At 41.2% G+C, this 26,550-nt stretch overlaps 1 protein-coding gene across 9 annotated transcripts in view; it reads right to left on the bottom strand.

The window, feature by feature from the left end:
• Positions 1–26,550, bottom strand: part of cc2d1a (coiled-coil and C2 domain containing 1A) — a 96,773-nt gene that overhangs the window by 48,034 nt on the left and 22,189 nt on the right. For all 9 annotated transcript variants that reach the window (XR_007933773.1, XR_007933774.1, XR_007933775.1 and 6 more), the window contains exons 4-7: positions 25,967–26,053; positions 15,103–15,243; positions 11,532–11,964; positions 8,618–8,727 (exon numbers count right to left, since the gene is read on the bottom strand). Coding sequence is in view for 2 of the 9 variants with exons in the window: in XM_028822562.2 (XP_028678395.2) it covers positions 8,618–8,727; positions 11,532–11,964; positions 15,103–15,243; positions 25,967–26,053 (771 nt within the window). In the remaining 7 variants the exon portion in view is untranslated. The remainder of the gene's footprint in view (positions 1–8,617; positions 8,728–11,531; positions 11,965–15,102; positions 15,244–25,966; positions 26,054–26,550) is intronic.

Raw genomic sequence — 26,550 nt, 5'->3', positions numbered from 1 at the left:
GTCCAAACCAGCTCAATCCAGCCCCTCTCATTTTCTCACCAAATTGTCGTACCTGTGGTGTCCCTCTAACATACTCATTACTAATCCTCTCTACTTTCGTTACTCCAAGTAAAAGTCAACACTGCGACTTCCAGATCTGCCCCCTGTCTTTTTGTTAGCGCCGACGTCTCCAAACCATACAACATAGCTGGTCTCACTACCGTTTTAACTCTTGCAGATACTCTTCTATCACAAGTCACTCCTGTCACTCTTCTCCTGTCCCAGTCCACCCTGCCTGCACTCTGCATTGCTTTGGACTGTTGAACCCAAGTATTTCAATTTGCCTCCCTTCACCACCTCGAAGTCGAGACGAAGTCCCTTTACGCTGTGCCACGGCGTGTGGTTCGTTTATTTGACACCCTGGAGATCGGAGTAATTACATTCATAGCATCCGTAGTCTGAGTCTCGATCTGATTGTATGGGTAGTTACCTACCAGGTAATGCATGTGGTTGGTTTGCCAGTCGACGTCCGAGGTTCGATCCCTGCAAGGGGAGCAGTAGAGTGCGTACGCCTGATGAGCCCAAATAAGGGTGAAACACGTGTTGCATACTTTTTGCATTATTGGACAGTAAACTATGAAACATTTTATGATCTGCTTCTCGCAACTGAGGGCCCGTGGCAGATGTTTGCCGACTGGCAGACCAACCACATGCGTTACGTGGTAGGTAACCACCCATACAATCAGACTAAGACTACGGATGCTATGAATATATATATATATATATATATATATATATATATATATATATATATATATATATATATATATATCTATATATGTATATCTATATATGTATATCTATATATATATATATATATATATATATATATATATATATATATATATATACAGTGGTGTGAAAAACTATTTGCCCCCTTCCTGATTTCTTATTCTTTTGCATGTTTGTCACACAAAATGTTTCTGATCATCAAACACATTTAACCATTAGTCAAATATAACACAAGTAAACACAAAATGCAGTTTTTAAATGATGGTTTTTATTATTTAGGGAGAAAAAAAATCCAAACCTACATGGCCCTGTGTGAAAAAGTAATTGCCCCCTTGTTAAAAAATAACCTAACTGTGGTGTATCACACCTGAGTTCAATTTCCGTAGCCACCCCCAGGCCTGATTACTGACACACCTGTTTCAATCAAGAAATCACTTAAATAGGAGCTGCCTGACACAGAGAAGTAGACCAAAAGCACCTCAAAAGCTAGACATCATGCCAAGATCCAAAGAAATTCAGGAACAAATGAGAACAGAAGTAATTGAGATCTATCAGTCTGGTAAAGGTTATAAAGCCATTTCTAAAGCTTTGGGACTCCAGCGAACCACAGTGAGAGCCATTATCCACAAATGGCAAAAACATGGAACAGTGGTGAACCTTCCCAGGAGTGGCCGGCCGACCAAAATTACCACAAGAGCGCAGAGACGACTCATCCGAGAGGTCACAAAAGACCCCAGGACAACGTCTAAAGAACTGCAGGCCTCACTTGCCTCAATTAAGGTCAGTGTTCACGACTCCACCATAAGAAAGAGACTGGGCAAAAACGGCCTGCATGGCAGATTTCCAAGACGCAAACCACTGTTAAGCAAAAAGAACATTAGGGCTCGTCTCAATTTTGCTAAGAAACATCTCAATGATTGCCAAGACTTTTGGGAAAATACCTTGTGGACTGATGAGACAAAAGTTGAACTTTTTGGAAGGCAAATGTCCCGTTACATCTGGTGTAAAAGGAACACAGCATTTCAGAAAAAGAACATCATACCAACAGTAAAATATGGTGGTGGTAGTGTGATGGTCTGGGGTTGTTTTGCTGCTTCAAGACCTGGAAGGCTTGCTGTGATAGATGGAACCATGAATTCTACTGTCTACCAAAAAATCCTGAAGGAGAATGTCCGGCCATCTGTTCGTCAACTCAAGCTGAAGCGATCTTGGGTGCTGCAACAGGACAATGACCCAAAACACACCAGCAAATCCACCTCCGAATGGCTGAAGAAAAACAAAATGAAGACTTTGGAGTGGTCTAGTCAAAGTCCTGACCTGAATCCAATTGAGATGCTATGGCATAACCTTAAAAAGGCGGTTCATGCTAGAAAACCTTCAAATAAAGCTGAATTACAACAATTTTGCAAAGATGAGTGGGCCAAAATTCCTCCAGAGCGCTGTAAAAGACTCATTGCAAGTTATCGCAAATGCTTGATTGCAGTTATTGCTGCTAAGGGTGGCCCAACCAGTTATTAGGTTCAGGGGGCAATTACTTTTTCACACAGGGCCATGTAGGTTTGGATTTTTTTTTCTCCCTAAATAATAAACACCACCATTTACAAACTGCATTTTGTGTTTACTTGTGTTATATTTGACTAATGGTTAAACGTGTTTGATGATCAGAAACATTTTGTGTGACAAACATGCAAAAGAATAAGAAATCAGGAAGGGGGCAAATAGTTTTTCACACCACTGTATATGAGATGCTTCTAAGAGGAACCCTATTAAAATCCCTCTTCAAGGTTAAATTCCTTATATGTACGTCTTTGGACACATTCCAAAGTCCACCTTCATCGCCCAAAAAGGCTTGCCCGTATAATTCCTTCCTAAAATAGGTAGAGCACATTAGTCGCTGGGTTGGCTTCTCTTATTCATAGAAAAAGACACAGCATCCAGATTAGACTAAGCAGATGTCTTCAACGACTTTTCCAATCAGAAGGCAAGAAAAGTGGATTTTCGTCTCTAACCCTGGAAACCGGTAAGAGATTTCACGATGATACCTCTTCTATGTTAATTTCAAACTTTCTGTCGAAACACTGAAACTCACATTTTATTTGTAGGCCATAAACATTTCCGAATATTAATAAACAAAAATATGATAACCGGCTGACATGACATCAACATGAGTTATGACTACGACATCCTGCATATCGAGACTCACAGTATACTTACAATTTGGGAACTTTTCTAGAAGAGGTACCGCATCACATTTCGCACTATCCTGGTTGTAAGAGCCATTTTCCTTGTTCTATAAGATTCATGAATATTTCTTAGATGACAATGCATAAATAATGGGAGGTTCCTATAACCCCCGTAAACAGAATTGTATTGGTATGTTCTTACCATTTCTAACAGCTTGGAGTAAACATTATTCTTCAGTTAGTTAGTGACAGCCTTGCCTTGTAGAAGCATACGGTTTTTAACTGGGCACTTGCCTATGTGCCAACCGGCTTACGAGCCTTTTGAGTGTGTGAAGTAAATATGTAAGAAAACAGCACTTAATTTATGTGTTGTGCCGTATGTAAAGCGTACAGAAGAAGAAGCTAAGAACCTTTAAGTAGAGAAGAAGAAATTAAGAACCTTTAAGTAGAGAAGAACAAATGTGACCGCAGTGCTCGATGGCCTACGGGCTCTTTGAATGTGAGAAATAACGAGTAAAGAAAACTTGTTTATTTAAGTACCGCACTGTACGCTAAGGCGTACAGAAGAAGAAATTAAGAACCTTTAAGTATAGAAATAACTAAAGTCTTTCAAGAAAAGCTAAGTTTATAGAAGATACATTTTTCCCTTTTTTTTTGCCTTTTATTCTACGTGTGTAACTATTTTTTTCTTTTATTCTTGTGTGGATTATTTGCTTTTAACTTTCACTAAATACCTTTAAAATGAACTCTTGGACTCTGAGAATTCTTTGGACACGCGTCTTACCCGTGCCTGATGACACCTTATATTTCAGCAGCTACACTGGTATTGTCATGAATTATAAATTGCACTTTTTTTAATAGATTATCTCGTTATATTTTGTAAAGTCCACGTGTTATCTTGCAAAAATTTAGCTGAATACTGAAATGAGAAAATCCAGTGTATGTTAACATAATTTTTATTAAATTCACACGCAGGTTTATACAGTTCACACATACCGGTAACAGCGTTTGACGTAACTGGCTCCACATGGGGTTGGTCAGCCCTAGGCCCCGCACACCCCTAAGGCTGCCTCTGCCTAAAGAACCCATAATTAAGTGCCTTGAGCATGGGAAAGGCGCTATATAAATACAATGTATTATTATTATTATTATTATGTGCACAAAAGACTGAATAACTGTTCATAAACAACTATTTCTGCAGTAAAAACTCGTTTTTTGAAATCACACTCCATTGAGAGTGCAGGTCACATCATCCAGACAAAGCCATGAACGCTGCACCCAGTGCAGTCCATTAGCAATTGTAAAGTGAACACAAAATGTTGAAGGGATGAGCAACAGACAACGAGAAATCAGACATGTACTATTCAGATAAGCATTCCTTTAGAAATGAAAATAAACTCCATCACTCCTAAACCCGTCTAGCCAAAAAAAAAATGCAAGTAGGCAGCCAATAATAATTAAAGTTAAGCCCGTTTTCATTCCAGAAAATACAAAGGGAACTGCAAATGATTAAAATATCCTGAGAAAGGAAACTATTGGAATGGCTTTTTCATTAAGTATCCGATCATTTCATTTTCATTTCATTAATAAACATTAAAATATTCAAAATACCCAATTTTACCTATACTTGTGAAACAAAACTGCAGACTCCACACTTTCTTTAAAGTCTATGGTTTGCTCTACTTAACTCTTCTTGCAAATCTGATCACTGGTTATTTATAAACCTATTTTTTCAATATGAAAAAAAATGAAGAAAACGGTTCAATATGGCACACGATGTCCCGAGCACAAACATTACAGCGTATCATTCCCGCTCCCCTAGTGCGATGGTCACGCCTCACAACATCTTCACAGTGTTTGCGTAATTCCTGCTTTTCTGTTCTAAATGGGAATTCTTTTTTGTAGATATAATCATCCCTGTCCCCAGATTGCACTCAAAACACTGCAATTCTGGTACAATCTGACTTAAACAATTCCCTCGCACTCGATGATTATGATGCTGGATTTGGTTACACCCCAATTAAAACTGTGCTATGGTACACTGACTTCAGAAGAGAAGAACAAATGAGCTGAAAATGAATGAAAAGGTTTTCGTGCTTGTTAATCTTCCGAGTTAGGTAAACATTTTGGAAGAGTACTAAAGAAACAAAATGTACTTTGTAGCTACCTCTGTTCTTTATCACAGTAAATCAAATCAAAATTTAGCTGTCACATACAATTATACACTACCAGTCAAAGGTTTTACAACACCTCAGTTTTTCCAGTTTCTCTTCAAATTTAATCGGTTGAACTGCAATGAATGACCTAAAATGGTAAGAAGGTAAGCTGTAAACTGCCAGAGGTTTAAATTTTAAGTTTAGGAGGTTAGCAACAATTGGAAAAAAAGGAAATATCAGAATACTGCAAATGGGCCTTCTTAAGGGCACAACTAATTAGGTTACAACCTACAGATGTTCTGCAGCAATTAAAGTAAATGAAGCCTTGCAAGTTGAAGCAAAGCTTCATCTGTCCCACTCAGACTCCTTTCATCCTGTAATGTGTGCAGTTGCCCAATCACAAACCCCAGAGCACTAATGAGGGAATTGGCCGAACTGCACACGTCTGCACATTAAAGTGTGCTCCGCCAATCACTCCATCAACATCCTAGGGTTGCTTGTTCACACTACCATATGCACCTATGCCCGTCTCAAGCCAACAGTGCACTGTTTTTTAAATAAAATTAGCACCTCATCATGGACCGCTATCTCACCTTACCACAAACACGTAATGAACTCGAAGAAAGTGGCCTGCGACAGTAAACTATGTAACATTTTACGATCTGCTTCTCGCAACTGAGGGCCCGTGGCAGATGTTTGCCGACTGGCAGACCAACCACATGCGTTGCCTGGTAGGTAACCACCCATACAATCAGACTGAGACATATATATATATATATATATATATATATATATATATGAGATGCTTCTAAGAGGAACCCTATTAAAATCCCTCTTCAAGGTTAAATTCCTTATATGTACGTCTTTGGACACATTCCAAAGTCCACCTTCATCGCCCAAAAAGGCTTGCCCGTATAATTCCTTCCTAAAATAGGTAGAGCACATTAGTCGCTGGGTTGGCTTCTCCTATTCATAGAAAAAGACACTGCATCCAGATTAGACTACGAAGATGTCTTAAACGACTTTTCCAATCAGAAGGCAAGATCAAGAAGACAGAACACATGGATGGAAATATTCACACAGATGGCCAACCACTCAACAAGGCCACCCCATTCATGTACCTGGGCTCACTTGTCTGCTCCAATGGTGGCTCCATCCCTGGGGGATCAATATCGCATGGCTGAATTGGCTCCAAGTCACTGGAGGATGCCGATCTACCTGAATGTGAACGTCTATAGAACTGTGGTCTGCCCATTTGCCTTGGATGGAACGGAATGCTGGCCTGCAACCACTACGCACAAACAAGACCTCCATATCACGGAGAGGAAAATTCTTTACCGGACTCTTGGGACGACGTCACTGACAACAATGTGCGAAGAATCATGGGAGTGGTGCCAATCATTGAGTGATGGGTCATGCATGTGGTTCACAGCGATGACTAAATGGTTGCAAAGACAGCCTCTTGCCTTAGTCCAAGGAGAATTATGTTTCTGGACTTCTCTAGCGCCTTCAACACCATCCAACCTCTGCTCCTTAGGGACAAGCTGACAGAGATGGGAGTAGATTCATACCTGGTAGCATGGATCATGGACTATCTTACAGACAGACCTCAGTACATGCGTCTCGAGAACTGCAGCTCTGACATTGTGGTCAGCAGCACAGGAGTGCCGCAGGGGACTGTACGTTCTCTGGTCCTGTTCAGATTATATACATCGGACTTACAATACCACTCAGAGTCCTGCCACGTACAAATGTTCGCTGATGACACTGCTATCGTGGACTGCATCAGGAGTGTGCAGGTGGAGGAGTATAGGAATCTAATCAAGGACTTTGTTAAATGGTGCGACTCAAACCACCTACAACTGAACACCAGCAAAACCAAGGAACTGGTGGTGGATTTTAGGAGGACCAGGCCCCTCATTGACCCCGTGATCATCAGAGGTGACTGTGTGCAGATGGTGCAGACCTATAAATACCTGGGAGTGCAGCTGGATGATAAATTGGACTGGACTGCCAATACTGATGATGTGTGCAATTGAGGACAGAGCCAATTATACTTCCTTAGAAGGCTGGCGTCCTTCAACATCTGCAATAAGATGCTGCAGATGTTCTATCAGACAGTTGTGGCGAGCGCCCTCTTCTATGCGGTGGTGTGCTGGGGAGGCAGCATAAAGAAGAGGGACGCCTCACGCCTGGACAAACTGGTGAGGAAGGCAGGCTCTATTGTAGGCACGGAGCTGGACAGTCTGACATCCGTGGCAGAGCGATGGGCGCTGAGCAGACTCCTGTCAATCATGGAGAATCCACTGCATCCACTGAACAGGATCATCTCCAGACAGAGGAGCAGCTTCAGCGACAGACTGCTGTCACCGTCCTGCTCCACTGACAGACTGAGGAGATCGTTCCTGCCCCACACTATGCGACTCTTCAATTCCACCCGGAGGGGTAAACGTTAACATTATACAAAGTTACTGTCTGTTATACCTGCCTGGCACTCTCCACCTTGCATTTTTTTTTTTTTTTTTAAACTTGCACTGCGTTTTTATTGCTCTTTAATTAATATTGTTTTTTGTATCAGTATGCTGCTGTTGGAGTATGTGAATTTCCCCATGGGGATTAATAAAGTATCTATCTATCTATCTATGTAGATTAGCTCTAGGACAAAGAAATAAGATACACACACACACTCCACTGTAACATAATGCAGGGTATAGATAAACCAGACTTGCTGTACTTTAGAACCAAAGCAAGGGACCACATAGGGACGTTTCACTATGCATAATTTTCAACTACTGTATATAACTAACTAATGTCACACACGTATGCTTGGAAGGCAGTGGGGGTGGGGGGGTCGAGCTAATGCACGAACGCAAGTTCAGGGGGGCAATCAAGTGTGCTAAAGCCTTTTCTCCCACACTTACAGGAGCAGTAACACACTGCCTCTTCCAGCCTCAGACCACGCCCCCCTGATGAACTCACTTCCACTTCCCCTCCAGATGACCCGCCTCTTCCTTTCCCTCAGCTATAAAAAACCCACCATGTTTGCTCTGCAAGGACTATATCTTAACAGACCACTCCACGGAGCACCAAGCAACCTTTACTTCAAACATAAAGGATGGAACCCCCCAAACCTTTTTCTTTGTCTTGGTCTCTTATTACACTAACTAACTTATGTATCACTCACACAGGATGAGGTTCCACTGAACTTGTAAAGTGTCATAAGATAATGTTTACTCAATAAAGATTGTTATCCAATTTGAAGAATTGCTACAATAATTTCCTGAAGATGCCTACATAGCCCTGGTCTATATCATATACATGTTCTACTTTAATGTATAGACTTGGTCAACTAAGTAATGACCAAAATGATGGAGGAAGAGCATGGGCTCTCATGACAAGCACAAATGACTTACAAGAATACTGTAGCTGGAATCTCTGATAAAAGCATTAGCACCCAGCAGCCATGAATAATGGAATAACACTTGAGTGTTACACAAAGAGATTTACCTTAGCAATAATGTAATATTTCTTTGCTAGTTCATTGTCCCCACTTTGTTTGGCCTGTAGGGCTGCCAGTTTATACTCCCTCTGCCGACTCAGTAAAAGTCCTTTCACACCTTTGGGAAATAAAGTGGACAAGAAAGATGTATTAATTAAATGAGATAAAAACAAGGTAAAGTAATGACTGCATGCTGACCGATAACCGGTTTGCTACAGACAAACTCTTAAAACACCACCTTAAATTCAAATTTAGCACATGAATGATACAAGTTTTTCAATTAATTTTTCTGAAAACTGTCCAACAAATGATAGAATCCGTGACCTCCATGGAGCGCCACCGAGCCCCCAAACCCCAGACACAACCACACCAAGACAGTCCCGACTGCAAATAAATGTTTTTCTTATTCACAAATTCCTCTTTCACAGACCACACAGCAATCTTCAATTTACAATATCTCCTTCTTCTCCTCCAGGTGAGCTTCACCCTGTGCCTCCCGATTCTGACTCACCTGGATGAGGTCAAGTAGCTTCTTTTATGTTGGACCCGGGAGTACATCCTATGCCATAGCACTGAATGATGGAAGCCCCATTAAAAAGGGAGTCCTTCTCCCTGCAACACCCTCTGTTGGCACCCATGGACCCCAAAGGGGTTGCCTCTCAGGACTACAAATCCCATGGATCCCTGCAGGTGTCCATACTGGGCCCACACCAGAGTTGCACTGCCTCTTACTGTAGTGGGGAAGGAACTAAACTTGACAAACAACCTCCCCCAATCCACCCATTAATCTTAATCAGTTGGGGTGCCAATCCATCCACCATGGCACTTACAAAGCACATAAAGGATTGTAATCTAAACCTATACCTTAACCTCCTCAGCATTAGACACAAGCGTTACTTGGGCTGTAAAAAGAGTGCTAAAAGTGTTAGTCCCGAGTGTCACTCAGACAACTGTATAGACGTGTCTCTCATAAGTGTTAGACCTGAGGTTTACTCAGGCTGTAAAAGTAGCAACATTGTTAGTGCCAAGCGTTGCTTGGGAAATAATAAAGGCGTCTCTTGTGTAAGTGACAGGCCCGAGTGTTACCCAGGCAACGGTGAAGCCACATCTTCTCCTAGCCTGATAATGGCGTCTTATAGGAAACGTTTCTCAGTAGCCCAGGTGTTGCACGCACAGTGATGACGAAGTAAATCAGTCTTCTGTCAGTGAAACTGAAATGGACAGTGAAATCAAAAGTGATTCTGATGAATCCGAAAGTGACGCTCGTGTCAACTGCACATGTGCAGTGTGCTGTTCAAAAGCTGATCAGTCTGGAAAGAAAATCCACAAGGAATCACACTACTATTGTTCCAACTGAACTGCGTATTTCACCGTGCTTCAAGACATACCACACAAACTGACAGTATATACGGTATTTGCATTATTTTTATTGTTGGCTTTGCTCGCCAACCCGCAGGCCGGCGCTACATGTAAGCCACTTTGCGGTTCTGCCACTCGCATGTGGGGATGTGGATGTACAATTTAAACAGGTTGTTATTTTCACAGGAATTGTTACATATGCATAACAGAAATATTTTACATTACAGTGAGTAATTAACCATAGTAAAAAAATAGTAAAATGTAATAATTTGAAAGTAAATTATGTTCCATGTTGCGTTCGAATTTTTCGTTGCGTTATACGATTCCGTTCTGTTTGGCTTTAAAATTAACACACAAATATTTTTTAAACTTACACTTTTTCTGTAAAACTTCAGTAAAAACAATTTTTTGAATTAAATTTTCGTCAATATCACATTGAATTTTGATTCTTTGTTTGGACTTGCATCGTGACAACGCAACGTATAACTGCCCGTAAGAGAAATTCGTTTCTTTTATCTCTAATAAATAAACCAACTTTTTCGAATGTTTGTCTTTGTGATTTGTTAATTGTCTTTGCAAAATCTATTCTAACAGGAAATGGTTAACGTTTTAATACGAATGGCATATCAAGATCTCCTTTGTTGGCTAATGTTATCCGGGGAATATGTACTACATTACCTTTCTTGGATACATCCTTCTTTCAACAGTAATTCGGGCAGTGGAAGACCGGACGGTGTTAACGACTGTAGATATTCTACGTGATATTGTAAGTTGACATTTTCATCTTCCGCACCATCACCACCAACTGTTTCAGCAGAGTCTGTATGCTATGCATTTAACCGATTTACCGTGAAACCGCATCGACAAGTTTGGTGTTAATTCATTTGACTTCATCATTTCTCGGTGCTAGGATTGCCAGTGTACTCATTTCTTCTGTTGATATCCCTTCAGGATGAAATTCATTAATAAGATTTGGACATAATTCATCTTCTTTAATTGGGAACTTAAAGTGAGGAAAACGTAAAAACTTATAAGAGCTGAGAGAGCAGGAAATGTGTCTATCAAAAGCATTCACAAGACTGAGATGTGAGTGGACCACGGGCGTGGTTGATTATGGTTGAGAGGAGGGCGAGACTTGAAAAAAATCTCATGTCAAAAGTCTTGTCTCGCGGGATTTGAAAAAAAATCTCTTCAAAAAAGTCTTGTCGCAGAATTTTTTTTTATATAATAGAGACATTATAGTTATTATTCATTATTATTATTATTTGTATCATTATTATACTTTCTACACTTCTATGTACTTTTAGTGTTTTGAACAATTTACAGTAGAAAGATTAATAAATATGTAATTTTTCAATCCAAAAAATGTAATGCTTATGTTTTTTTGGGGAAAAAACGTAACGCTAAGGAGGTTAAACAAGATTGACAACTCTAAACATTCACAATCATTCATTCCAAAAAAGACTGTAGGGTCTGAATAGATATCATTCAATTGTTACTTCAAGAAGGTGGACCATTGTTTGTCACAGCAAAAAGCTATCTTGATAATACGGCACTACCTACCTGTCGGTGCCACACTTGGGGGTTTTGTTGGTGTGAGTGGAGAAATGAGTGGTGTTTCAGGTGTTGAAGCCAATGACTGCTGTAATGGGGTACTCGGGGAAAGTTTTGGAAGAAGCGCTGGTTGTGTAGGAGGCATCAAGGTAGGCTTTTTTGGTACGGGTGGTGGTGCAAGCTTTTGAGGAGCCGGATAGTCAGGAGAAGGCAATGGAGGAGAAGTTTCAATGGATGGAATTGGAAGATTGGGTCTGGTGGCCCGAGTTTGCAGAGAGGGGGCATTTTCTTCTTCTTTCTTAAACTGGCTTTCCACTGGTTCAGGTTTAGGTGGGAAAGCCTCGGTGGGAGCCGGCTTGCTGCCAGTGGCAACCGGTGGTGGGATTTCTTCTATATTGATCTTCTTTCCCTTTTTGACTGAGACCAACATTGACTCCAGTGTCTGCAGATACAAAACAATATGGTTAAAATAAATACTATTTATAAAATAAGAAATATGTGGGGTTCTGTGGGTTGTGTATTAAGGTGATGGGTGATAAACTAAAAGTCTGCTGGTATCATTGGTCACCACAGAATCACTGTGACATCCAAAGCAAGTTAATTAACCTGCATCTGCGGACATTGGTGAGGACTGGAGGGAATGCTTACCCTGTGGTCTGAATGAGGATCTCAATGCCACAGTGCAGTGACGGGGACACTGTGCTGTGAAAATGGTGCTGTCCTTCAGACGTAAATCTCAGGTCCTGACTCTCTGTGGTCATAAAAGATCCCTGGGCATCCTTCGTAACGAGTAGGGTGTATCCCAATGTCCAGGCTAAATTGTCCACCACAGCCTAGTCATTCTGGACCCCAATCATCCTCTATCTCTAATTCTCCCCCTCTCACCACTTCACCATCCTACAGCTATTGTGTGATGAATGTACTGGCTCAAAAATGGCTGCTGTCACAACATCCAGGTGGATGTTACACATTAGCGGTGACTGAGGTGGCTCCCCACTCACTGAAGCACTTTGAGCAGTGAAATGTGCTAACATGATATTTAGACAATTGAAAAGATGCCATACTAAATAATGTGTGTTGTTGTCATGCTTTCAAGTGGTTTTGAAACAATAAGGGGATATTCAGAAGATGTTTTTGCTAAAGTTATGTTATTTTTTTCCAGAAGGGTTTGAAACTAATCTATCCCCTGTATTTCAAATACACCATGGGTTCAAATAATTAGCTTCACCAAGAAGCAGGGGTACAGTGTTCTAAAAATACTTAAACACAACAGGCAAAATGTTGGTGTCCGTGTTGGTGGTGGGTTCCTGTAGTATACCAGGTCCACGGCTCAGAAGAAAGGGCCAGTTTTAAATAAATAACTCGCGGATTAAAGAGGGGACGTGGTAGTGTGGCCAGAGCGGTTCTCGGGCACTTCATGAGTTGGGCGTTTCCTTCCACAGGTGAGGAATCGTCCGCATCCATAATTGATGCCGGGAACTGCTAATCGCCACACTTGAGCCACATCCCCATTATATATAGTAGGAGCTCGAGTGCAGAGGGGAGAGAGAAATAAAGTAGACGGAGGTTATGGGAGAAGAAGGGTGCAGGAAGCTGAAAGCTGGTGTGTGGGTGAGAGCGAGCGAGCAAGCAAAGGCAGGGTCGCTATATCAGGCACCTGGGAGAAAAGCCCCTCAGGAGTGTTAGGCCGACACTTTGGGGGGGGGGGGGGCAGCTAGAAGTGGTCGCTCCTACTGAGCTCTTTGGAGGAGCAGGAGTGACTGGAAGGTGGTAGGTTTGCCGCATAAGGTCACAGGAGTCTGGAACTTGGTAAGTGAAAGCCCCAGCGTGAGCACCCTGGTCGCTGGGGAGCCCAAGTGACAGTCTGGTGCAGCCCACCACAGCCAGGGTTTGGAAGGCGAACAGACCAGCAGGAACAGAAGGACAGTTGCAGGTAGGGTGACTTCCCTGGTGCAAAGCCTGGATGGGTGAAGTAGGGGAGTTGCCAGTCGAAGAAGGCACCGGGCATTGTTTTACAGGATTGCTTGATTTAATCTCATTTTTTAAAGGATTGATTTGTTTATTGGATGTTAACCTCCACAATTTCACTTGCTTTTAATGGATTATTTATTTCATGACTTTGTGATGCACTGCACTATTTATTTGAACACTTTTGTTTTTTGTCGTTTCTAATAAAAGCACTGTCTGCACCATCCCCTTGCTTCGTTGTGTCCTCACTGATCAGCACATCCGGTGACATTACCAACGGTGTCGGGTTCAAAAGTTCCCAAAAAGGTAGTGGGTGCATAGAGAAGAACCTGCATTGTCACACTTCCTCCCCTGGCTAAGGTTCAAATACATGTTTTGTCTCCTTTGTTCATTTATAATTGTTCGATTTATGCTGATTATGTGCATTATTTCTTGTTTCTGATTTTGTTTATGTATGTAAGCTGCCTGTGTTATGTTCCATGTACTCTGTGCCAAAGAGACGGGGCCACCTGCCAATCAGCACCAGACACTGCCCAATGAATCCATAGGGTCTCCCACGGTTCCTGGCGGTTCATTTCAAATGTGCCTGGGAGTGGTGAGTTTACTTTTGTTTATCTGATTTATTGGATTTCTAGATTTTCACCATCCTGCTCTGTATTTTGATGATTCTTTGAATATCTGTATTTTGATTTGTTTGCTTTGGGTTGCCTTTGGTGTTATAAGCGACTCCATTATGCCTTTTGTGGTCTTATGGAGCTTCATTTTTGTGAAGAATAAAATGTTTTATTTGTAAAGATTCTGTGATTGCCCTATTACAGTACTAGTGGGTGTTCTGATGGTGATATCCCCTCCTAGTGGGCATTTTTGGAAATGTTAATGGGATTACAGGCTTTGGGACTCCTGGTTCATGAAAGTGATATGAAATGACTTAAAAACCAAAAGTAAATAATTTATTAAAACTACAACAGGTAAACTCACGGGTCATTAGCAATGGGCAAAATCTCCCCAGTTTGACACACAAACAACAATATTTTGTGACATTCAGGTACATAAGTACAAAAGGCTGACCTATGGCACTTGCAAATTAAACTGGATAGAATGGTAGATGCCCTAGAGTCAACAAAATCTTCACTGGTGGGCCTGGACACAATTCAGACTGTGCCCACCTGTACTGTATGTGCAGACATTTGCCATGCACTGACTATGCAATAACGAAAAGACAGTAACCCATCATGTCAAATGCGGAGGCTTCAACCCAGGATGAGTTTTGTCCATCCCAAGACTATGACATTGTTTAGTTATAAATAACCTGAAGTGCAATTGTGAAGGATATTCCTTTCAAAATTGGCACACATTTCTCTTAAAGACAATTGAATTTTGCTTTCTGAAAGAAATTTGTAGAAAAGGAACTGTTTAGAAAATTTTTTTTTGATGTATACTCCGCCACTCTTTGCTTTTCAGCCTGAAAGTGGAACTTTCATTTGTCTCTCTTTCAAAACATGAGACCACTGGCCTGGCATGGAGAAATTATGCTGAATGAGAAAAAAAGGAGCTAAATTCCCAGCAGTCAGCTCAGGTTCTTGGAGCGCCTAAACATCTCAACACTACCTACCTTGAGGCCGCGTTCATAGCGGCGAGCTTTACTCCCTTCTCCAGCAGTTTTGGCATTTTTGATGGCCGATTGATACATGGAGAGCCTTTCTTCCAGCATAGACTCCGGACTTTCCTCCATTCCAGAAGGAGCTGACTGCACCTGAGGGATATTAAAAAGGCTGGTGACTCTTTAGCTGAAGTCCTTCTGTAGCTAGCAATATTCAAAAAGATATTACTGCTTAAAAATAGTTCTTCAAGGAATTAAGAACCTCCAAAATTTTGTGTGGTCCAAAGCAGTATTTCCCTTGTTTTAATAACCAAAGAATAATCACAGCTTAACTAGAATTAAAGGAATCCTGAAAACAACACATTTCGGAAAAGTACACACAAGACTATTCATATGAACCCTTTCGTGGATATTGCTTGTAAGTTTGTTACATATAAATTTGTTATTTCAGGTTCTATTTATGTTATTTAAAACACTGGCTCAGGCCTACAGTACTTATGTGATATCATCTACTGTTAAATTCTGCTCCGTACTTGCAAAATGTTTATTTTTATACAGTATTGAGGATTTGTTCTGTTCTGTGTATTGTATTGTATTGTATTGACCCCCACTGCACGCCCAACCTACCTGGAAAGGGGTCTCTTTTTGAACTGCCTTTCTCGAGGTTTCGTCCATTTTTTCCCTACATGGGTTTTTTTTGGGAGTTTTACCTTGTCTTCTTAGGGAGTCAAGGCTGGGGGGCTGTCAAGAGGCAGGGCCTATTAAAGCCCATTTTTTTGTGTGATTTTGGGCTATACAAAAATAGACTGCATTGTATTGTAATGATCGCTTGGATAAATGTCCAACTAATCATGAATGGCTGGTCAATCCATAACTGGCTATTTGTTAAAACTAAGTGGTAAACTGAAAAAGGCACAACCACCCTTATTCTCAGCAACCATTATTATGTCTGAACAGAAGGTATGATTGAAATAGTCAAAAATTAAAGATACGTTAGAGACCCTCAACATGAGCAGTTAAAAGTTAAAACCCTGCGGAAGTATACACCCTGTCCTTATATACTACTGCTGCACCTGTACTTTCAGCCATGGCCAGATCTAATATCAGGGTGAGTAAGGTGCACACCCTGGGACCCAGTTGGCAAAGGGGCCATTGAATACATTTACATTCTTTTACGTATTCTTTTCTTTTAATTAAAGAAAATGTCCGAGTTTTCGCCAACCGTACAGACACTCACAGCAAGCCACTATTCAGCATATCCCTCTTCATTCCTCACAATTATAAACCTGAATAAGCTAACCTACCTAAATAAAGAGCACTTAGGCAGGCAATGTGGCACAGTGGTTAATGCTTTGGACTTCAAACCCTGAGGATGTGGCTTCAAATCCTGCCAATGACACTGTGTGACCCTGAGCAGGTCACTTCACCTGCCTGTGCTCTAATTGGGAAAAATAAAAGAAATGGAACCAATTGTATTGCAAATGAAGGCACCCTTGGATGAAGGCATCAGCCAAAGAAATAAATGTAAATGAAAAATATGAGTCCTGGTTGGCTGATATGGGTAGGGCACAATCAGAGCAGGCGTCTGATAGGTCACATTTAGGAGATTGCAAATGTGAAGTTTATACCATGCTGCAGAAGGGAAAAAGTCTACACAGATGGTTATTCAAAGTAAAATTCCAGCAGTGCATAAATAAGAAAAAAATAACAAGGTAGAAGCAAAAGATGCTGCTTGGCTGAAGGCTATACAGCGTTCTCCATAATGTTTGGGACAAAGACACTTGTTTCCTTGATCTCCCCTTCTGCTCCACAGTTTTGAATTCATTTCGGTCACACAACACTTTTAGTTATGCCCCCAAACCCCCATTTCAGGGCACTGTAATGTTTGGGACAATTGGTGTCACAGGTGTTTGTGATTCCTCAGGTGGGTTTCTTGGCTTCATAAGATACCTCAATTTGCTTCTACCCATTGGAGTCTGTAGTTTGCATTGTTCAACGTGAGGAAAAGAGCTGTGTAGATGAAAGTCAAAGAAGCCATTATGAGGCTGAAAAACAAGATTCAAAGCATTGGAGACATCGGGAAAACCTTAGGATGACCGAAATCAACTGTCTGGAATATCATGAAGAAGAATGAACGCAATGGTGGGCTCAGTAATCACAAAAGGACTGCTAGGCCAAGGAAGACTGCCACTGCTGATTACAGAGGAATCCTCACTATAGTCAAGAAAAAGCCCCAAACGCTTGTGTGACAGACCAGAAACAGTCTTCAGGGGCCAGACATGTGTGTGTGTGTGTGTGTGTGTGTGTGTAGTGACTCAGAGACGATTATCAGCAGAAGACTTCATGAACAGAAATACAGAGGCCAAACTGCAAGATGCAAACAACTAGCTAGCTACAAAAATAGGATGGCCAGATTACAGATTGAAAAAAGGACTTCAAAGAGCCTGCAGAATTCTGGGAAAAGGTGTTGTGGACAAACGAGACAAAGATGAACCTGCGTTAGAGTGATGGCAAGTGCAAAGTGTGGAGATGACAAGGAACTGCCCAAGATCCAAAGCAGACCAGCTCACCTGTGAAATATGGTGCTGAGGATCCTGCGAGCTGGATCACCTACGGGGAATTGCGCCACATGGCCGTAGTGCCGCAACTGACGCTCCCTCACAATGCAGGTAATGTGCCTCATTCGGGACTTAATGAGCAACACAAAGTCAAACCAGCAGTATCCAACGATTTTCCAGAGAGACACAGTACCAAAGGAGTCCAGTCTTCATCTCAGGTCACTGGATAGCGTCCATGTCTCGCAACCATATAGCAAGACAGGAAGCACCAGGACTCTGAAGACTTGGATTTTCGTCCTTTTGCATAGATATTTGGAGTGCCACACACCCCTTTCCAGCAACCTCATGACCCCCCATGCTCTCCCAGTCTGTCTACTGACTTCATAGGAAGAGTCACCAGAGACATGAATGTCACTGCCAAGGTAAGTAAACCTATACAGTTTATCAAAGACAAAAAATTGGAAAATTCTTCGACGGCCAAGCCAGTCACCCGATTTAAATCCAACTGAACAGGCCTTCCACATGCTGAAGAGAAAACTTAAGAGGACAAGCCCCCCGAAACAAGCAGGAGCTGAAGTGGTTTCATTAGAGGCTTGCAAGAGCATCACCAGAGATGATCCTCAGCACCTGGTCATGTCTATGAAGTGCAGACTTCAAGCAGTCATTGCATGTGACAATTTCCTAAATATGACATCTTTAATGGACCTGCCACTGCTGTGTCCCAAACAATACAGTGCCCTGAATTGCAGAGACCATGTAGAAAAAGTGTTGTCATTTCTAAATGGTGTGACCAAAATGTCTGCAAATGCCCTTAAATGAATGTCTGCAATGTGCACTTTAATAACGGTGTCTGAAGTGTTCAATTCGTAATTTCAAACTGTGGAGCAGAGGGGGAAATCAAAGAAAAAAAAGGTGTCTTTGTCCCAAACATTATGGAGGGCAATGTATTTGCCATTTTCAAAAATTAAAACAAAATAACAAGCCGTAAATACTGCAGTTGAGACTAGTACGAGTTGAGCTCTACAGGGATAGTGTGTTTGCTATTCGTAACTAATTGGAAATAATGACATATTGTGTTAAAATCATTCTAGAGCCTTTATGTTTTTATTTTTTATTTAAGTGTGCAGCATGGGATGGGAAAAATGGAGAGTATTTACTATAAGAGATTACAATAAAGAGACCAATAAACACAAATCATTTAACAAAAAGAAGCTCAGAAAGGTATTAAAACCAGAATGTTTTAAGAAACACCAGAGAAAATAAGTGTTTTGGGCTGGGGGACCGAGTGTGGGAGTAGGCCGACAAAAAAGGAAAGCAAGGAGCTTCTCTGAGACAAGGCCTAGGCATATAGGAAGAGCAATGAAATTATTTGGTCTGTGCCTTAGATATACAGAAGGGTCAGGCTATAAATGGCATAAACTTCAAACAGCTTTTGTTTAACTAGTAAACATGAGACAGAAGAGGAGTCAAGCTTTTTAAGCAGCCATAGATTAATCCGCTTTAAGCTTGTATGAAGAGGGAGCCTTTCAGGCTGACCTTGCTCAGGTTAATGCAGACTTGGAAAAAAAAAAAAAAAGATTAGAATGTTTAACATTCCATAACAAAGCCATACTGACATAAAAAGTGACTTTTCTTTAGATTTGATGAGTAAGATTATATGAATGGATAGATGAGAAACTGCAGTAAAGTTCAAGAAATTGAGAAAATTCCATTTAAAGTACAATCCCTCTTAACCGGCCACCTCGGGACTGGATCCATGGCCGGTTGACGTTTTCCGACGCATACCTATTTTCATATAGAAAAATATTTCTAAGGTATGTACTGTACCTCTTTGACGTTCCTGAAGAAACCATATCCACAAGGCGTAATCCACGATCTCGCACACGGGTTTTTTTCTCGTACAACGACTGGACAGTGTGGTGTAGCGGGTGCACAGCTCAAGTCAAAAAGGCTACTTTTTAAATAAATAATTGCCGCACTGGCAGCTTAGCGAGTATGTGTGTCCGATCGGTTCCCGGGGAATTCTTGATGTGGGCGATCCTACAGTTGTGCTTGAAAGTTTGCGAACCCTTTAGAATTTTCTATATTTTTGCATAAATGTGACCTAAAACATCAGATTTTCACTCAAATCCTAAAAGTAGATAAAGAGAAACCAGTTAAACAAATGAGACAAAAATATTATACTTGGTCATTTATTTATTGAGTAAAATGATCGAATATTACATATTTGTGAGTGGCAAAAGTATGTGAACCTCTAGGACTAGCAGTTAGTTTGAAGGTGAAATTCGAGTCCGGTGTTTTCAATCAATGGGATGACAATCAGGTGTGAGTGGGCACCCTGTTTTATTTAAAGAACAGGATCTATCAAAGACTGCTCTTCACAACACATGTTTGTGGAAGTGTATTATGGCACAAACAAAGGAGATTTCTGAGGACCTCCGAAAAAGAGTTGTTGATGCTCATCAGGCTGGAAAAGGTTACAAAACCATCTGTAAAGAGTTTGGACTCCACCAATCCACAGTCAGACAGATTGTGTACAAATGGAGGAAATTCAAGACCATTGTTCCCCTCCCCAGGAGTGGTCGACCAACAAAGATCACTCCAAGAGCAAGGCGTGTAATAGTCGGCGAGGTCACTAAGGACCCCAGGGTAACTTCTAAGCAACTGAAGGCCTCTCTCACATTGGCTAATGTTCATGTTCATGATTCCACCATCAGGAGAACACTCAACAACAATGGTGTGCATGGCAGGGTTGCAAGGAGAAAGTCACTGCTCTCCAAAACAAAACATTGCTGCTCGTCTGCAGTTTGCTAAAGATCACGTGGACAAACCATATTGGAAGAATGTTTTGTGGACGGATGAGACCAAAATAGAACTTTTTGGTTTAAATGAAAAGCGTTATGGTTGGAGAAAGGAAAACACTGCATTCCAGCATAAGAACCTTATCCCATCTGTGAAACATGGTGGTGGTAGTATCATGGTTTGGGCCTGTTTTGCTGTATCTGGGCCAGGACGGCTTGCCTTCATTGATGGAACAATGAATTCCAAATTATATCAGAGAATTCTAAAGGAAAATGTCAGGACATCTGTCAATGAACTGAATCTCAAGAGATGGTGGGTCATGCAGCAAGACAACGACCCTAAGCACACAAGTCGCTCTACCAAAGAATGGTTAAAGAAGAATAAAGTTAATGTTTTGGAATGGCCAAGTCAAAGTCCTGACCTTAATCCAAATCAAAATGTTGTGGAAGGACCTGAAGCGAGCAGTTAATGTGAGGAAACCCACCAACATCCCAGAGTTGAAGCTGTTCTGTACGGAGGAATGGGCTAATATTCCTCCAAGCCGGTGTGCAGGACTGATCAACAGTTACTAGAAATGTTTAGTTGCTGTTATTGCTGCAAAGGGGGGTCACACCAGATACTGAAAGCAAAGGTTCACATACTTTTTGGTCATTTTCCTTAATAAATAAATGACCAAGTATAACATTTTTGTCTCATTTGTTTAACTGGTTTCTCTTTATCTACTTTTAGGACTTGAGTGAAAATCTGATGATGTTTTAGGTCATATTTATGCAGAAATATAGAAAATTCTAAAGGGTTCACAAACTTTCAAGCACAACTGTAGCTTAAGTGCACAGGTGAGGAGTCGTCCGCATCTGTAATTGTTCCCAGGAACTGCTGATTGCCACATCTGATCCACGCCCCCGTGATAAATAGAAGCGCAAGGCGGCTAGGGGGAGAACAGGAAAGCACGGAAGGTTAATGGAGAAGGAAGCAGATAGAGGAAAGCTGGTGCAGGAGAGCAAGTGAGCGAGCGAGAGCAGATTCGATGGAGCAAAGGCAGGCAGCTGGGAGGTGAACCCCTGCAGATGAGTGTTTGGGCAATACTCGGTGGGGCTGAAGAAAGCGGTCGCTCCAGCTGAGCGATCACGGAGCTGGAGTGACCGGTATTGAAGACGACTGGCCGTCGAAAGACAGCAGCAGTCGTGGAGACTTTGGGCTAGTTTAGCTCCAGCGTGAGCACCCTGGCCACTGGGGAAAGAACCCAAGTCTCGGTCCGGATGGAGCCCGACATGGCCAGGGATCTGAGGGCTACTGGACCAGTGTGGAGGCAGCTGCCCCTGCAGGTAAGGTGAGTCCCCTGTTGTGAAGCCCAATGGGAGAAGCAGGGGAGCTGCCAGGTAGAAAGAAGAAGGCACCGTAGAAAATTCATAAAGGAGTATGTAAACAGAAATCACTCTGAAAGTAGGAGCCCTCTCACCTTCCAGGAAAGAAGGAAGTGCATACATATAATAGAGGGTGTCCCAAAATTCACACAAGATTTGAATTTGGCGCCATTTGTGCGGTAAAGTGTTGCCAATGAAAAAAAAAGACAGTGTGACAGCTCACAGTTCAGGGTTACTAAAAATGGAGCGCCACACGAAAGAACAACGCGTTGTTGAGAAACAAATGCAACCACAACGTGTCACTGTTTGGTGCGGATTCTGGGCTGGAGGCATCATCGGACCATTCTTCTTCGAAAATGCGGCTGGTCAGGCAATAACAGTTAATGGTGCTCGCTATCGTGACATGATAATCCAGCTTTTTGTGCCTAAATTGCAAGATATGGATGTGGACGACATGTGGTTTCAACAAGACGGTGCCACATTCCACACAGCTCGAGAAACAATTCAATTACTGCATGAATCATTTCCTGTTCGTGTAATTTCCCGTTTTGGTGATCAGAATTGGCCGCTCAGATCATGCGATTTAATGCAGTTGGACTTTTTTCTTTGGGGTTTTTTGAATTCTAAGGTTTATGACATCAAGCCCACGACCACCCACACCTTGAAGGTGGAAATTGAGCGCTGTATCAACGAAATTCAGCCACATTTATGCAAAACGGTCATGGAAAATTTCGACAAAAGAGTGCGTATGTGCCAGCAAAGCCGTGGAGGCCATTTACCCGATATGCTATTCCATACATAACCCTATACTGTATACTTTATGAATCAATTAAAAATTGTAAATTTTTAATTAAAAACCTGTGTTCTCTATCAAAAATACTTCTTGCGTGAATTTTGGGACACCCTATATAAAGAACAACTCAGGATTTAATTTTTTTTTTTTTTTTATTTTATTTTAACAGGCCGGTTAATGCAAGGCCAGTTAAGATGGATTGTACTGTATATTGGTGGCATGATTATTGAGCCTGCATACTTTGGGAACTTCCTCATCCAAACACTCAGGTTACAATAACTGGGAATTTTAAATTCAGTATGGGTATATGTGTGAATGGGCACTGGTGCCCCATCCAGGCTGGTTCCCTTCTTGTGCCTGCTGTTCAAGGGATAGGCTTCTCTCCCCATGACCCTAAACCAGAATAAACAGGTTTCTGAATGTTATGTTATATTGATATAAACTACAGGAACCATTTAAAACCTCACATTAATTTGATTAACAATTGACCCTCATTATTGCAACAAATGAACATGTCTTTCTGCTGAAAGTCTTTTTATTCTCTTTAACCTTTATTAAATTACCTTTTATTAAAGAACTAGCTGTGCAAGTCCATGCTGTAAAAAGATCGAGGTCCTAGAAACTATTGAAATCGTCAGAAAAAAAATTGAAATGTAGAGATGTCAGGTAATTGAAAGGAACTACACTGGTCGTCTCCCTCCTAGGAGGATTCATTTCACCAACATGCTCGCATCGTTTGTGCATTAGCGGCTAAGCAACTTTGTCTTCCTTCTGAGGTTTCGTTTTGCTGAAATGCTGGCCCCGATTGTGTTATTAGTGGCTAAGCGAGTTTTCTGTTTCCTCTGAGGCGGAGCCCTTACCCCGAATCCACCTCTCACTTCCGGGCCGGACAGACACACACACACACACACACACACTTCCACATGTAGACGTTTATATACAAGATAAGTTTTGTTATTTTTCAAGTCAAAGTGTTTTCTTCAAAAGCATGGTATATACGTATGCTTTTGGCACATGAAAGTGTGTTCTACAGTTAAGTGTTTTCCATACATTTTTAAAGTATACTTACGCAGTCCAGTGTGGCACGGTGGAGCAGTGGTGATGCTGCTGCCTCATAGTAAGGACACCAGGGTCCTCCCTGCGTGGAGTTTTCATGTTCTTTCTGCGTGGGTTTCATCCCACAGTCCAAAGAAATGCAGGTTAAGTGGATTGGCAATCCAAGATTGGCCATAGTGGGTGGTGATGGACTGGCACCCTAGCCAAAGTTTTTTCCTACCTTGCACCGTATGCTAGCTGGGATAGGCTCCAGCACCCCACCCGTGACTCTGTTCAGGACAGAGCAGGTTAGAAAATGACCGACTTACGCTGCCTGCTCTGGTGCTTCATAAAGGAAGTCGGGGGCATGAGGGCATGACTTGAACACAAAAAACTTTAAAAACGTACCCAATATGCCCAATTTGACATGGCAAAAGTTTTTTGTTTTTTTAATTTTATTGATTTTATTGAAAAAAACGGCAAAAGTTTTAATTTAAGAAAACATGCCTTTTGTGTTTCTACCACATTTGTGACAACAAAAAGGGATCTGGAAATAATTGTTTTATCACATATTTCTGGTAAATTTTTCTTGAGGTAAGAATGCGTTTCTATTCGCTTGTGTGATAGCAGTGGTCTTCGTTTCTCACATAAACACGGAAGTAAATCAACAAAATATCAAGCAGGTGTCAGGAATTATTTAGTGTGATTTTTGTCTTTACAGGGGAAGCCACGTGTCTGGTGGGTGAAAGGTTGTTGCAGAAAAAGACAAGCAGTGAGGTAGAGCACACAGCTGGCCTCCTCTTAAAATGGCTGAATCACATGATATTTTTTATTTTTGTTTTTGTTCAAAAATGACACGTATCAGCTGTTTGGCAATGTGTATGTAATTTCAAGATGCAGATCAGCTTTTTTTGGCTTAAAACAATCGAACATATTCAGTAAGTTTTTGGCCTTTGTTTTCAGGTTGCATAATAAAATGTCAAGGCAGGCTCTGAATTTTTTTAAAAAATCATAGAAAACACTTAACTTTTGAACACAATTTTGGATAGCAAACGCATATATACCATGTAAGTGAAGAAATATTTTTGACATGAAAAATGCCATTTAAATGATCTTAATAATATTTTCTCCGTCCTATTTGGCAACGAAGGAAGCCCTGGCTATGACTGTGAAATGGAGCTCTTAAGATAGAACTGCATTTGGCTTACTGCATTAAAAATAAAATTGGTTGTGTCATCATTTCAAGAAAAATCTGGTATAAGCAAAGAAATACCATATAATATAAAAGAAAGTAAAATATAATAAAATAGAAAATATATATATATATCTATAAAATATAAAAGAAATACAATATAAGCTATTAAAATATATTGCATGTTTCTAAAATCTCTGCTGGTCTCCATTAACACTCAAGTGTCTGAATTGGAATGAAACAGAACTTCTCTTATCCAAAGAGCTCAGCAGTGGATGAAAGCTTTAAAAACTGAACCAATCCCAATCAGTGTTGGCTCACTTTTATCAAGCTGTTATTGAAAGCACACTTACAGCCTCCATGACAGTCTGTCACGGCAGTGCATCTGCTCACTCAAAACATAAACTGCAGCAGAAAGGCTTATGGGCCTAAAAATGTATTCTTTTGAGTCTGTAGACATCACATGCCAGAAAATGCATTGGAAATATGAAGGGGAGTCAAGAATGATCCGCACTCCGGTTATATTAAAACTAATATAAAACTATATAAACTAACGTTCTATCAGACGGTTGTGGCGAGCGCCCTCTTCATAAAGCATAAAGAAGAGGGACGCCTCACGCCTGGACAAACTGGTGAGGAAGGCAGGCTCTACTGTAGGCATGAAGCTGGACAGTTTGACATCTGTGGCAGAGCGACGGGCGCTGAGCAGGCTCCTGTCAATCATGGAGAATCCACAGCATCCACTTAACAGGATCATCTCCAGACAGAGGAGCAGCTTCAGCGACAGACTGCTGTCACCGTCCTGCTGCACTGACAGACTGAGGAGATCGTTCCTCCACCACACTATGCGACTCTTCAATTCCACCCGGGGGGGAAATGTTAACATTATACAAAGTTACTGTCTGTTTTACCTGCATTGTTATCACTCTTTAATTTAATATTTGTTTTTTTATCTGTATGCTGCTGCTGGAGTATATGAATTTCCACTTGGGATTAATAAAGTATCTATCTATCTATCTATCTATCTATCTATAACTTCTCAGAAAGCTAGACTTCAGCAGCTGAATAGTTTTTTGCACTATAAGTCAACTTCCATATCCAGTACAGTTATACTTAAACATAGATATCAAACCTGTGGTCTTCTTTCACATGCTGGTGATGGCTTTGGAGGGGAGGTTGCTTTATCATCAACATCATCCAAGACGTCATTTAGCTCAGCCTCAAAAACAAAACATGAATTCTTATTATTGTTCTGAATTACATTTTGCAAGTCACTTGACAAAAATAAAGCAATGCCCGGATGTTAGGACAGGAGTGATCATGTCTGTGCCGATGTGACACTCAGAGGAACAGAGTTCTGTGGACTCTACACGTGTATGAGAAGGGCAGCCAGTTAAGAGGATGTCTGCTGGGTCAGCAGATCGAATACGCTAAGGACAACTTAAAGAAAAATCAGACTTTGGAAAGGACTCCATTGGTGCTCTTCATCAGCTGTTAGGCAGGGAATTAAAGCCCACCAGCAGAGAGCCAGGATGGTCAATCTGGAAACAGGAAAACAGCTTGGATGGGTGACTATTCTGAAAGGTTAAGAGACAAACAGGACACATATGCTTGGCATGCATAACACTACAGCCATTTTGTTTCCCCCTGTTGTATTATTCTTCCTGGCATTTTCTCTTTGCCTCACATTATTTTATAAATAAATCTATTTGGTTT

This window comes from Erpetoichthys calabaricus, chromosome 17 (genome assembly GCF_900747795.2).
Source record: "Erpetoichthys calabaricus chromosome 17, fErpCal1.3, whole genome shotgun sequence".
NCBI classification, from domain to species: domain Eukaryota; kingdom Metazoa; phylum Chordata; class Cladistia; order Polypteriformes; family Polypteridae; genus Erpetoichthys; species Erpetoichthys calabaricus.
Note: the sequence above shows the minus strand (reverse complement) of the source record. Positions and strands in the feature narration are given on the sequence as shown.